Raw genomic sequence first — 14,118 nt, forward strand, 5'->3', positions numbered from 1 at the left:
AAACATAACAAAACGACAACACAAAAGACATTATTCCCTCAGCCCCTTGGTGTTCACTGACACATTGTTAAACCCACTTCAGTCAAATGAAATGTCACTGCTGGAGGCAACGGGTCAAAACACTATTCTTTATCGACATTAACGCTATGATGGATGTCTTCATGGAAATAAAAAAAACAAGAGCGTGCACGTGCTATAATTGCACTCCATTGCATGAATAAATAGTTTTTAAAAAAAAAAATCACAAGTCGCCTTTATTTAATTTCCGAGAAAAGAGCAAAAGGGTTCAAGAAAAAAGCAGTTATGAGCTCGAGTGGATATCACACAGAGCTGAGCTGATCACTCCTCTCAGGGTGTCTTTGTCCAGGTGAAATGAAATCCTCGTGTCCCACTCTCTCTTTTTTATTTTTTTTGGAGAGGGGGGGTCTCTCTTTTCACGGCTCTTCTGTGTTGCTGCTGGTGCTGAGACACTGACGGAGCGCAAATTAACGTCCTGCTTCTCAGAACAGCTGCAGGTCCAGCTCGTCCAGGAGGGTTCAAGCCTCGTCTTATAGCTCTGTTATCAGGGGGCCTCCAATTAAAGCCAACACAACTTCATGCTGGGGGGTGTGTGTGGTGGTGGTGGTGGTGGTGTGTGTGTGTGTGTGTGGGGAGGGGGTGAGGGGTGGGTGGGTGGGTTTTGGTTGAGAGGAGGGGTGCACATGATAATGTAACACGTCTTGAGATGAAGCATCCACACCTGCAAAACCCCCCTGAGCCTCGGTAAATCTATTAATGGGGACTCCAAAAAAAAAAAAAAAAAGGAGTCACAGATTAAGACTGTGTGTGTTTTTTATATCTATTGTTTTTATGGCCGGATTCTCAGTCATCGACCTCGCGCGGACAGACCACATCCACAGCGCGTCACGCGGGTCTCAGCTGTAAAGGCCTGTGTGTTGTTGAGCTTGTCAAAATACAAACCTCCATCCGCCTCGTTTTGGTTTGGTGTCACCATTTCTGGCCTTTTATACTGGACGGTAAAGCCACTCAGTCTGACCCTCTTTTTTTTTTCCTTCTTTTTTTTTGGTATTTGTGTTACAGAGTTTTCACACCCTTTAAAAAACTGACACATATCTTTATATAGTCTCACACTCGCCTGGGTGACGTCGATTCTATTAAGAAAGAAAGACTCATGGCGTTTATGAAAAAAAAAGAGAGAAAAGAAATACATCAACGTGAATATCTGAGAAGCCTATAACGATTGGAGGTAGTTTCCCTGCAGTGGCCACTTTCTTCTCCTCCTGTATACCTCCACATCACTGATTGCTGCACAAGCTTAAAGAACAAAAAAATTGAAATATGTAGCTACACAGATGCAGTGCTGTTTCTGTTCTGATCAAAACAACTCTCCTACAGGTAAACAAGGCTTTGGCCTAATTCAAGAGGCAGAGAAAAGACCAGGGCCGTGTTAATGAAGGCTCGGTGTATAGTGAGTTACTCTGCTTTTAAATGAGCGTTTGATGGAGAGAAAATTGATTTTTCACAGAGAAGAGGAGCCTATATTTAGTCTGGTAAAAGGTGGGTTTGGCTTTGTCGTCTTGTCAAATTAAATCTGTTGTCTATACATCAGCATGAGAGCCTCAGTAAAAAAGAAAGAAAAGAAAAGAAAGCTGACGTGTAATTATATTATTTATAATTAGAAGGAGTATCTTAATCACATGTATATTGTTAAATTATCTTTATTATTAACTGAAATCTCTAAAATATTATCTGTTAAAATAGTTTAATGTAATCTGTCCCCGCCCTCTGGCCTATCACTGATCACTGCCCCGCCCCAAACAATACATTTATACCACACACACACACACACACACACACACACACACACACACACACACACACACACACACACACACACACACACACACACACACACACACACACACACACACACAACCCAACACCCGATTAAAGACAAATTAAACCAAAAATTGAAGCTTCAATACTGTAATTTCACAATAAAACTCAGGCCTAGGATTAAATCCTTTAATAACAACGTGATTTATTCCTGTAGCTCTGAACCCCTTTTTAAGAAAAAACAATTAAAATAAATAAATTAAAATAAAACTTCCAAGGCTTTTATTTTTGATTTAGGTGCATACTATTTATTGAAGATGTTAAATAATATATCAAAAAATACATCTAATTTGTTCTAAGATAATTTCTTTTCTTTTTTTTCCAACTTATAAACACGCTCCAGCATCGTCTTCTCTAAATGGGAGTATAAAAGTAATGAAAATGTCAATACCATAAAGTAGTGGTCCTTCGCGCAGCCAGAATCGGGAGATTTTGAGGGAAGAGTGACAGCTCTTTGTTGGTGAATAGAAATCAGTGGCGAATGGGGAGAGGGAGAGAGAGGGAAAGACACAGAGAGAGAGAGAGGAGAGAGAGCAAGAGAGAGGAGAGAGAGAGAGGGGAACTCCTCCTACCAAATTATTCAGACTGGGCAGGCTCTGCTCCCTTCACAAATAGGACACGGTTCTCAAATCCAGGCAGTCCCAACCTGACCTCCAAGCACCAAGGAACCCCTGACTGGGAAACCGGGAGAGAGAGAGAGAGAGAGAGAGAGAGAGAGAGAAATCACCAGAAAGAAACAACAACAACAAAAAAAAAACTCTGTGTCATTATTTTTGGCGAGTGTTCACATTGCAGCCCCCCTCCCCTCCTCCCTCCCCACCTCCACCACCACCACCACCGCCACCGTCACCACCACTTCCACACCGGTTTGTCGCATCATTTGGACTATATATTTTTTCTGGAGGAGAGACATTCACGGGAGGAAGAAGGAAAAAGCTGGTGCACCACCACCACTCCTCCTTGTCCCACCCATGTTGTAGTTTTCTTCGTTTTTTTTTTTTTTTTTTTCTCCTTCTTCGCCTTCTTCTTCCTATTCTTCTTCCAGTTGCCTTTTGCAGTCTGACGAGGAGCTGATCTGAATCTCTGGGGTTTGTGCTGTTGTTTTTTTGTGTGTGTGCCTCTATCAGAGCCTCAGAGCCCTGCACTTGGATGCGCTGAGAGAAGCGGGGCGCAGCGCTGCAGTTACAGTATATGGAAGTTGTGGGCTGCAAGACAGAGGCAGGCAGTTGCACGTTGCGTCCAGGACCGGGAGCCATGCTTTTCCACGGGATCTCCGGGGATCACATCCAAGGGATCATGGAGGAGATGGAGAGAAGGTCGAAAACGGAGTCGCGCCTGGCGAAGGGCATGCAGCTCAACGGGAGAGAGTCGGTAAGAGCCAGGTCGACTTGTGTGTGAATTCATGTTTTTTAAAAAAGCAAAAAAAAAACCAAAACCCCCCAAAAAACTCAATCCTCGTAACGGCTCAAACTGCGACTGAGGCACCGTAGACATGCGAGAAAATGTGCAGTTCTTTTTGAGGGTAAGTAGGAGACCGAGGAGCAGGGTTTCACTCAGCCTACTTCTTTGTGATCGATTATGATAAAAGTAATTTTAAAGTAAATCTTAGTGCAAAAATCATTTTTTGTTGGATAATGAATGTATGTTTCCTATAGTTTCAGAAGCTGCTCTGTTGTATGCTCTAAATAATTAGCTATTAAAAACACAAACTGTCAGCAGCTTTATATAGTCTAAATGTATGTGAAACATACTGCATTACACGTCATCAAATAAAACACTGCATTATAAAGCAGTAATAATTTGTTTTCTGTTTGCAAATTTTGCAATTTACAAAATCAGTCACAGGCTGTAGGCTGCTTACAAATAATATGGCAAAAATACGGCTAATTATTATTCATATTTCTATCATTATATTGTGCTTTTTGCCTTAAACTATATTTTCCCTCGATGTTTAATTCATTGTAGAGTCACTCTTTATATCTTCAGTGGGGCCTGTGAAGACAGAGCCTAAAACTTGCATTAGTTCAACAGCGTTGTTGTTGTTTAAAATGCTCTTTAAAGGGCCTCATGAGGCTGCTTAAAACATTTAAAATGATTCATTTAATTTAAAAAAGTTTCATTTAGTGTCCAGAAAACGAGCTAAAGGCCTGTTGTTACAGTTTTTTTTTTGTAAAAGGTGTGTTTCAGTCGGGAAGTATAGTTACCATGAGCTCTGTCTCCTCTGCCTCTGACCCCCAGACCATGCCTTCAATGAGCCCGGAGAAGCCTGCGCTCTGTGCCGGCTGTGGCGGCAAGATTTCGGATAGATACTACCTCCTGGCCGTGGACAAACAGTGGCACCTGCGGTGTCTCAAATGCTGTGAATGTAAACTAGCGCTGGAGTCGGAGCTTACGTGTTTTGCCAAGGATGGGAGTATCTATTGCAAAGAGGATTACTACAGGTAAGAAAAATTAATGTTAGCCATTTGCGCACATTTTACGCAATTTTGTAATTATCGCACGCACGCGTCTAGAATCACCCTGTCAGGCATACAATGGTTCAATTCTACTTCGGGTTTGATATAAAAATATATTTTAATCTCTAAAATTAACAATATTTTGTGGAGGGTAAAAAATATTGTAGAGCACAGATTCAACAGGCTGTGGATATTCACCTGGAATTATGTTGAAGCTTTTGGTCCATTAGGTCTCATTCTGGTCTAAAAAAAACCCTGACTGTCTCCCAGGGCCCCTGCAGGGTGTTAATTGGGAACAAGTTATGATATGAAATAGTATTTTCATCCGTGTTTGCTGCAGATGTATTGGTCTCTGTAGCTCTGGGTGTAATGTAAACTACATTAACTTAATGTATGATCTTGGAGACAAAGGAGTAGGCGTACACTATTACACATTTGTGTTGTTTTCGTCTCAAAGTAACCAAACATACTGGCGTATGTCATCATGTACGGTGCCCTGAAAATAAATAGCCCACTGATTAAAAACAATATTTTGTGGGTCAAATGTTATCCAGTATTTTAACATACATTTACTGCACATAGCCATAGGCCAGAATGATATTTATAATGAACAATAGTAGCAAAACAATCCAAGCAAGACGACTGTTAAATGTCTACACTGCTAGGTGTAACTGTGTTAGCCTGTCTTATCATTTTTATAGTAGCCTATGGTTCAACCTTTAGCCTGTAGCATTTCGTGCTTAATGTTAAATAGGCCTGCACTGGGTTAGCAGTTTTAGTTTTTCTTTTCTTTTTCTTTTTTTTAATCACTGCGGCTACAGAGTGACTTTTTACTGACTTAAGTGGCTAAGGGTAAAATATTACACCCAGAAAATATGTGTTTAGCTTCTCTAAACAGACTGTGGCCTATGGAGCAGCCGTCTGCAGTTATAGGCCAGATGTGGCTGTTAGCTCGGTGTAATGTCAGTGTGCTGGCATGTTACAGTAGACCTAGCTCCACACAGGCTACAAGGGGACGCTGTCAGTGAGATAGCTACACGACAAAAAGCATATGTGCCTCACACCTAGAGTTAGCCAACTTCCAGCCCACTTCCAGTCTCGGTGCTAAATGTAGCCTAGTCCCGTCCGAGCGGATATTTCTGGGTAACACACTTACTACTACAACAACAACCAGCAGCTCTGTCGTTGTGTGTGTGTCCCACCTGGTCTGTGTGTGTGAGGAGTCTTGACGCTCTGTCTGTTCCAGAAGGTTCTCCGTGCAGAGGTGCGCGCGCTGCCACCTCGGGATTTCGGCCTCGGAGATGGTGATGCGAGCGCGCGACTCCGTGTACCACCTGAGCTGCTTCACGTGCACCACTTGCAACAAGACGCTGACCACGGGCGACCACTTCGGCATGAAGGACAGCCTGGTTTACTGCCGGCTGCACTTCGAGACGCTGGTGCAGGGACCGGAATACCACCCGCAGCTCAACTTCGCCGAGCTGGCGGCCAAGGGCGGCGGCCTCACGCTGCCCTACTTCAACGGCACCGGCACGGCGCAGAAGGGAAGGCCGCGCAAGAGGAAGAGCCCGGCCATGGGGATAGATATACCCAGCTACAACACAGGTGAGGGCAGAGCCACGCATTAAGAGACATAACACACTCTGATTACACGCATATCAGGAAATAATTCATAAATAGTTACACACACATCTGGGTTTTGATTATGGTGGCTCATGTAACTGCCTTGCACTGGTTCCTCTGGTCAGGCCCAGCAGAGAAGGGCAGTGAAACCCGACAGAGAAAAGACGCAGTAACCTAATGTGCTCAAGTCTAAGGAAAATAACATTAATTAATTACCTCATGTTAATTAAACATTAAACTATTTAAATCCCTCTGGTGCCTTTTGATTGTGGCTAAAATCTACACGATGCTGATCAGAGCGTCGTCGTGTTCGTTTAGTTGAACTTCTTTCTTTTTTTAACATCAGAGCAGAGACAATTAGTGTCAAATCAAATTACTTAAATAAATACATAAACAAATACCAATATATATTTATTTTTTTTATGAATCTTAAAACAATCTGGAGAGTTTTTTTTCCCTCCAATACGCAGAGCATCCTCGCTCTCCAGACGGTTGCTCAATGGCCCAGCTGTGGCAGCCGTAGGTCAACCTCACATGTCTGATATTAAAAGCCCACATCTGTCCTTTATGCAAATATATCCGAGGTGAAGCCGTGGGCTAATTGATCTGCAGATCTCTGTTACACGAGGCTCGTGCAGGCTATATTACGCACCGTATCTGCGCTATACGTGCAACGTGCGGCGTGTGTTGCAGGGGAGAGAGTGATCGAAACTTGACCTCGACGTCAACCTGCTCATCGACTTATGCAATTAAGACTAATTTAGGTCAGAAAATAAATATAGACCTACAGGACGCTGTAGGACGCGGTGTGGGAGTTTTTGCGTAAAATAATGTGATCAAATAAGCGTCAAAAATCACATTATATGCTGCGTGTTTTTTTGACCTTTGACGGAAAAGAAACCGTGTGAATTAAGCTTCTGTTAAATGTAGGTTTCATCTAAAATCTTGTATTGAGTCGCTGAGTGTTATAACCCCCCCCCCCCACCCCCCCAGCCCCATCCTACCCCACCCCTGCAGCGTCCCCATTTTGTTGTCGCTTTCTGCGGATTAGTGCGCGGTTGAGAAAGTTTGTCATTGTGCGCCAACTTTCCTCTGTTCCCGGTGAATAGGGAGGAATAAGGGTAATCTGCGCGTTAATTGTTCTCCGTTAATTGGAGGTGACGTTGGAATCCCTGGCCTCCTGTGCGGCGGTCAGCGCGGTTCTCAGGGACACAGGCAGCAGCGCCGTGCAGAGAGAGAGAGACAGAGAGACAGACACACACACAGAGAGGGAGAGAGAGAGAGGGGCCTGCAGCGGGGAGAGGCCACAACACCACCACACTGTAGCCTATACTCTCTGCGCTCCGGTTGAAAGGGCTCTGGTTTGTTATCCGTAAACACAATTCCAGGAGGTTATGCAGATCCTAAAAATGTTCTCATGGATGCCTGGGCTTGGGAGGGGGTGAGATGAGATGGGATGGGATGGGATAGGGGGGGGGATAATCACTGTGGTTCTGGACGGGTTTCTTTTTAATAGGACAACAAGCCCACCTCAACAAAACGCACCAATGCAACCACAACAGGGTTAAAAAATCAAACAAAAGGGAAAAAAACTCACAGTAACAGAGAGAGACATAAAACACAAGGAGACGATGTCCCTGTGAACTCATTACCAGGCAGCACAGACACAGTAAAGGCCCCAATGGGAATATTACTAGTTTTCATTTGGGATATTTAAATACAATAAAATAGGACATTTTTAAATTCAAAAAGAAGCTTATTGGCTGTTTTATGATGAAGTGACATTTCTTTCTTTCATTTTTATTTTTTGAAAAATTAAATGCACTGGTTACACTTAAAACCACTTAACAATAATCAAAATGGACAAGCAATTAAAGTCAAAGGGAATAAAATTCAATTAATTCTTTTAGAGAACAACAAAAATATTTAGAATTGATATTTCCCTGTTTTCAGAAATCCCTCTTCCCCCCTTGTGTTGTGCTGTAACATCAGAAACCCAGCTGTCAGACCTCTCTCTCTCTCTGTTCATGTTAATATTGCATGCAGATCAAGACTCATGACAAATAGGATGAGGGTTTTGTTCAAGGTTTTTTGTTTCTGCTTTAGCGAGCACATGCATGTTTGTTTTCACCAGGGAAAGGTGTAGGTCTACTGAGTGTTTCACGCCACTCTGTAAAGTTTGGTCTTGTTTGGATATAGAGACCCCTAGTGGGTAATATCTAGTGAAACACGATCCAGTGAAGGCTGGAACACAAGAGCATAGATGTCCATGACTGTCATACTAATGGTTCACATGAGGAGTGTCACAGGAGGAAGTCTCACATGACAGAAACATAAATCACATCATAACAAAATGCCACACATACAAAAATCGACCTTATTTAAAACTGATTTGTAATTGAAACCAAATGTTTTTTTTGCTTCCTCATGATGAAGTCTTGATATAATCAATTTAGTAACAACTGGTTACAGGGAGACAAAACATTATTATATACAGCTCACTATATAATTTCGAAATCCAATAGTTTATTCCTCTGCTCCTCTGCTTCTGCAGTAAAATAATGAAACAAACGAATAATGAAATCTATAAGATCTTTTCTTATCTTATTTAAAACACAAAATCTAAATACTGTGGAAAAATCTGAATCAGTTTAGAATCAATTATCAATTGGCATTAATGGTATTTTTGCTGTGGTTCGGTTGAAATCATAAATATTCCAGTCAGTCACGTGCATATACTGGACAAAAAGATTTTTTCTTTACAGCAAAGATCTCATTTATAAACAAAATATTACTGAAATATTGTGCAAGGTTTTTTTTAATATATTTTATTTAAAAGCTGTGATAAATGTTTCGGCAGCACTGTGGTCATGTATGTTTTTAATTTAGTGGATCCGTTTTTTGCATATCACCATCTTTTAGTATTTCACACACTAAGCTATTGACAAATGAGGCCTATTAGTCTTTGCAGACACAAGCAGAAATAATTTAGACCAGTCCCACTGTACGGTTAAAATATATCATTTAGCCTTTTGTTTTTTCTTTCTTCTTTTTTGTTTTTTTTAAACTCAGTTTCCGCTGAAAAACATAATCAAAGCCTCCGGTGTGTTCTATGTAGAAAGCTAAATACATTTCTCTTATGTTGGGACAGTCTGTTTCTTGACTGTTGCTGATTTACATGAAACTAATAACTTTAATTATGTTACCATGATGACGTATGATAATAATAATTCTAATTCTAATTCTATGAACTTACTTGTTTACTTGCTGGGTTCACATAGAGTGTGACAGCCTGGATCTCTATCTCTCTGTAAACCTTGATCATGTACCAATACACTTAGTTTACTATCGAGTCTGAAAACATTTTATTTGTCGTCAGTGTTGATAATTTTATTGATTGTAGGAACATTATCCAGCCAGTGATGAAGTGATTTGTGTTCTATGAAGTTGTCTCTTCATTGTCTTGAGCGAATTGAACATTAATTTGGAAACCATAGATTACAGAAAACTAAATAAATTGCTGAACTTTATGTAAAATTGAAGCTGTTTGTTCTTTGGGACTATAACCCCTAACTAACCCCCCCTCTGTGTTCTGCTCTCTGCCCTCTCAGGCTGTAACGAGAATGACACCGATCACTTGGACCGGGACCAGCAGTCCTACCCTCCAACACAGAAGACCAAACGCATGCGGACCTCCTTCAAACACCATCAGCTGCGGACAATGAAATCCTACTTTGCCATCAACCACAACCCGGATGCCAAGGACTTAAAGCAGCTGGCCCAGAAAACGGGCCTCACTAAGAGAGTTCTACAGGTAAGCAGAGAGCCGTTCTTCTTACTGATCTGATCATCCCCCTATCTGTGTGTGCACCCCACCCCTCCGCCACGTCCCTCCCATTTCACACCAGAATTTTCACTGACGTCATCTTTTTTGTTTTTTGTTTGTTTGGTTGGTCCATTTAGCCATTAGATGTATATCCAGGGGTTTTTACTATCTGAAATTTTTGTAGATTCGTAATTGTTACCATTTCTTGGGAAAGAAAGGAGAAAAGTAGTTCCTAAGCAGAGAAGAAACTTGAGTTTAAAACTGTTGCTAATATTATCCATAATGAGAGTGCACATATCCTTTTTATCTGTGGAACACAAAGAGGTGTAATCCCACTTTCACAGATAAAGAACACACTATTGTTTAGATTTTCTATTAAAAACCACATTTATGTATTCAGTGTTCAGGAGCTAACTGGTTCCTTATTAACTGCCCCTTAAGATATAAATATTTATATATCTATATACATATACATATGTATATATTTATATACGAGCATAAGGAAAGAGATACAGTTATAGCTGTGATAACTTGATATGTAAACGACTGTACAAATGATTCTTTTAAAAAATTAATCGTACTTAAACACAAAAAGTAAAAGCCACATTGGGATTGGTTTGCAGGTTTGGTTCCAAAACGCAAGAGCCAAATTCAGAAGGAACGTTTTGCGACAGGAGAATGGAGGTGTTGATAAGGCTGATGGCACCTCACTCCCTCCGCCCTCATCCGACAGTGGGGCCCTGACCCCCCCCTCCAGCGCGGCCACACTAACAGACCTGACAAACCCCTCTATCACTGTAGTGACCTCCGTCACCTCTAGTTTGGACAGCCATGATTCGGGGAGCCCTTCGCAAACTACCTTGACAAACCTTTTCTAACAAGCTATCTCTATAGCAGACTGATTTTTATTTTATCTGAGTTTTTATTTGTTTTATTTGTTTGTTTTTTTAAATTTTATTTTTAATTTTATTTCCTCGATTTACATTTTATTTTTTTAAGTGACACCTTTAAATCAAGCAGAGACAGCTCCTTGGAACAGAAAGTGCTGTACTGTGTACACAAACAAGAACAACAAGAGCAAGAACAGCAGCGACCACATTAAAACACAAGGAAATCATTTTAATGTGTAGCATTTGATACCGCATGGCAGCCATGTCTGTAGTTGACTTACAGTATGCAGAAGCTGATTTTGGACAGGACATTTTTGAAGTTGAAGGCATTAGAAAAAATTGTCATGTATTCCACGGTTTATTGGGGAAAAAAATAACTAAACTTGAAGCTTGTCTGAAAAAATAGTTTTACTTGATTTGACTTGATTTGTAAATTTGTATTGAATTATGATAAAAAAAAGAGACCTTTCTAATTTATGGTTAATTGGTAAAATTTTAAATTAATATGAATATTTTGCCCTTGGAAAACCTGTATATGTATGCACTGTGTTCGCACTATCCGATTTAAAGATTTTTTTTCTGTTTTGGAATAATTTGGGAAATAAACTTGTAGAATGTTCTGTATATGGGTAACTCCAGAAAACAGGCTTTAATTATTTCCGAATGTTTCAGTCTCTTAAGACTGAGTTGGATGAAATCAGACATTTCTCACAGAGCTACATGTAGAACGTCTAAATTGCATTATAAGCACCGAACCATTGCAGCTTATATGGCAGGTAGATGCTGAAACCACACACACACAACACACATTTTTTTGTCTTGATTCACAACTCTACTGTGATAAAGAGGAGGAAAAAAGAAGCAAATCCCACAATCTGTACAGTGGTAACTGATCAACATGTAATGCAGTCACATTGGTAGAAATTGCTCAATAATTAGAAATCAGCAGGAGAAATTAAGATTGGAGAGCAGTTTATGGGCACTGTTGTAATCGACTGTTTTCATGACAGAGCACTTTTTCAGATTCGTTGGCCTCATAGATTTAACCGTAGTCAAATGGATAAATCCTAGTAAACATATCCATAGATCCACAGCTAAACTCAATTGCACAGTGACAATATACTGCCCAGTGAAAGTGCATTATTGTTTTTATCATGTTGCTCAGGGTAACAATGTGATTTTTAAAAAGGGAAAAAGGAAGGGATAACAGGGGTGAGAAATTGAGTGGTTGCGACGTTGCAGACTAGATCTGTCGAGCTGACATGAACATTCAAATGACCTCAGATAGGTGGAGTCGTATAGAGGCAGCCAGTGGGAAATCATTGTCCATATGTTCTCTTTTTTGGCCATATTTATACTTTCGTTAACGACACTTGCCACTGAACAGACCAAAAACATGTTTCTTCTGGCTGAAAGATAGAGAGAAAAGAAAGAAAGAGCAAAATTTTCAATGGAGTTGATAACATTTCATTGTGAGCGTCACAGTTTGTTCTATTGTAGAACAAAGTGGTACTCTAGATCTACTTAATGAAGTAGATGCCTAACTCAGTTCTACTATGTGCCTTATGCTATAACTTGGGAGAAAGTTTGTGAAATTCAGGATATATGTGTTCTTTGTTAACTGATTCACATCCTTTTGACGCCTCACTAGTTTTGTACTGTTTTGCATCTTATTTCCGAAGATCTTTTTATGGTGTATCCTGTTAAAAAGGGGGCAGCGATGTCATAGAAAGCATTTGTGCACTCTTTCAGATATAGTTGGGTAATCCAAGAACCTTATATATTGATCTTCGTGTTAATAGTTGAGTACAGTAAGTGTTCTATCAAGATTGTCCATGTTTCCCTGTTTCTTGATAAAGATGGTGTATAGAAACTATTTCCCCTTAAATATTTATGGACCAAACGGTTGTTATATATCTTATTAAATTTGTGTGAATAAAAATACTTTGCTTTAAATGGGTTTTATTTTTCATTACACTTGCCATTTTTTGTGTTCTTTCTTGAATACAGTTTTTTTGTTTATCACATCAACAAACGAGAAAGCATTCAGTTATTAATGACCAGTTAAACGTCCTCATTTTTGCTTCCATTTTTAATTTCTATTTCCTATTTTATGATGTTTATGGTTTTTAACGTAATGCCCCATGGATTTGCATCTAAACCCTGCAGTCAAAAATATGAAATTGCTTTTTAATGCATGAACATGGCTTTAAAATTTAGATCAAAGGAATGCTGCAAAGCATATATTGATATATCTCTATATACATATATAGTATATATTTATGCATATAACATATTGGTAAACCTAAAATGAAGTAAGAGTAAATGCAGACCCCGTAAAGCCAGGTTGCTCTGTAGTTAATATATTCTTACTCTATCATTTCTTTCAGGGAGAACAAATCTTGGGGCATTACAGCCATACATCCCGACGTTTGAAAATTCCCTAAAGTATTAACAGAAGGGGAAAACTTTGATGGGAATTCCTCACCATTGAAGACAAAGACAATATTAGGATAAGATGATAGCAAATTGAGAACGAATAAACAACCATCATAAAACCTGTTTCAGTTGAAAATGTACAACGACAGATGATTTTTTTTTTTAAATAACAAAAGTTTTGTCCTGAATGTTTGAATCCATCAACGGAGGAGACCCCACAATGTATGAAATTTATGATATCAATGTGGTGAAAAAAAAAACAACAACTTTCTGTATTGGAATGGTAAATGCATAATAATGATAATAAAATGTATTGTAACATAGTAAAAAAAAAAAAAAAAAAAAACACACAGAAAGGTACAGGATGTGATTAAAAGACAACAGGCATCCAACATGACAAGAGTGTGAAACAGAGACGGTATGGATGTTACTGATATGAACACACGCACATTACACACACGCACACACACACACACAACCTTTTCCCACTGCCTTGCCCTTATATAAGCACAATATATACACACTATATACATTCCCACAATGCTTATCCTCCACGATACACACTGTTACACACACACAAATGCTCACACACGTATCAACACAATACACACAAACACACACGCTGCTGCCCCCATGCAACCCCACCCAAGACTCAGCTTGCTCAATAGAAGTTTTCTTTTGTCACAAGTGTCATTTCATAAACACATGGCCTCCTTGAAACTCGGCAGCAGGATGCCCATCAAATATGATGAGTGTATGAAGGGGACTGCAGAGCTGGAGCTTTGCCATCTGGCTGTACCGAGGGAAGGAAGTGAAAAAAAAACAAAACCAAACAAAGCAGATAAAGAAGAGATTCTCATTTTGCATGCGCCTCATCATCTTGTTAACATTTTCCTTGAGATGTATATTATTTCCTTTGATTCACTGTATGATTCATTGTCAGCTGCAAAATAAAGCATATGAAAATGACGTCCCTGATGCCCATATA

General features: G+C 39.9%; 1 protein-coding gene across 3 annotated transcripts; it reads left to right on the forward strand.

Annotated features, from left to right (window-relative positions):
- The first annotated feature begins 2,538 nt into the window (after positions 1–2,538).
- lhx9 (LIM homeobox 9) lies at positions 2,539–13,422 on the forward strand. Of its 3 annotated transcripts, none has more exons than XM_085774767.1 (5): positions 2,539–3,267; positions 4,135–4,337; positions 5,599–5,957; positions 9,587–9,789; positions 10,425–12,641. In XM_085774767.1, the coding sequence occupies exons 1-5, from the start codon at positions 3,088–3,090 to the stop codon at positions 10,677–10,679; spliced, it is 1,200 nt and encodes a 399-aa protein (XP_085630893.1). In that variant the 5' UTR covers positions 2,539–3,087; the 3' UTR covers positions 10,680–12,641. The 3 variants fall into 3 exon arrangements, with proteins under 3 accessions (XP_085630893.1, XP_085630895.1, XP_085630894.1); XM_085774769.1 differs by lacking the exon at positions 10,425–12,641 and adding an exon at positions 13,082–13,422 and having other exon boundaries at positions 2,603–3,267; XM_085774768.1 differs by having other exon boundaries at positions 2,605–3,267; positions 5,602–5,957.
- Positions 13,423–14,118: the final 696 nt, after the last annotated feature.

This window comes from Trachurus japonicus, chromosome 4 (assembly GCF_045865225.1).
Source record: "Trachurus japonicus isolate A0001 chromosome 4, Traja_1.0".
Lineage (NCBI taxonomy): Eukaryota > Metazoa > Chordata > Actinopteri > Carangiformes > Carangidae > Trachurus > Trachurus japonicus.

Excerpts from the sequence above, each read along its gene's own strand:
- lhx9 (XM_085774767.1), top strand. The coding sequence starts at position 3,088 with ATGGAAGTTGTGGGCTGCAAGACAGAGGCAGGCAGTTGCACGTTGCGT. Across the intron at positions 3,268-4,134 it reads AGCTCAACGGGAGAGAGTCG|ACCATGCCTTCAATGAGCCC; the intron begins GTAAGAGCCAGG and ends TCTGACCCCCAG. Across the intron at positions 5,958-9,586 it reads TATACCCAGCTACAACACAG|GCTGTAACGAGAATGACACC; the intron begins GTGAGGGCAGAG and ends CTGCCCTCTCAG.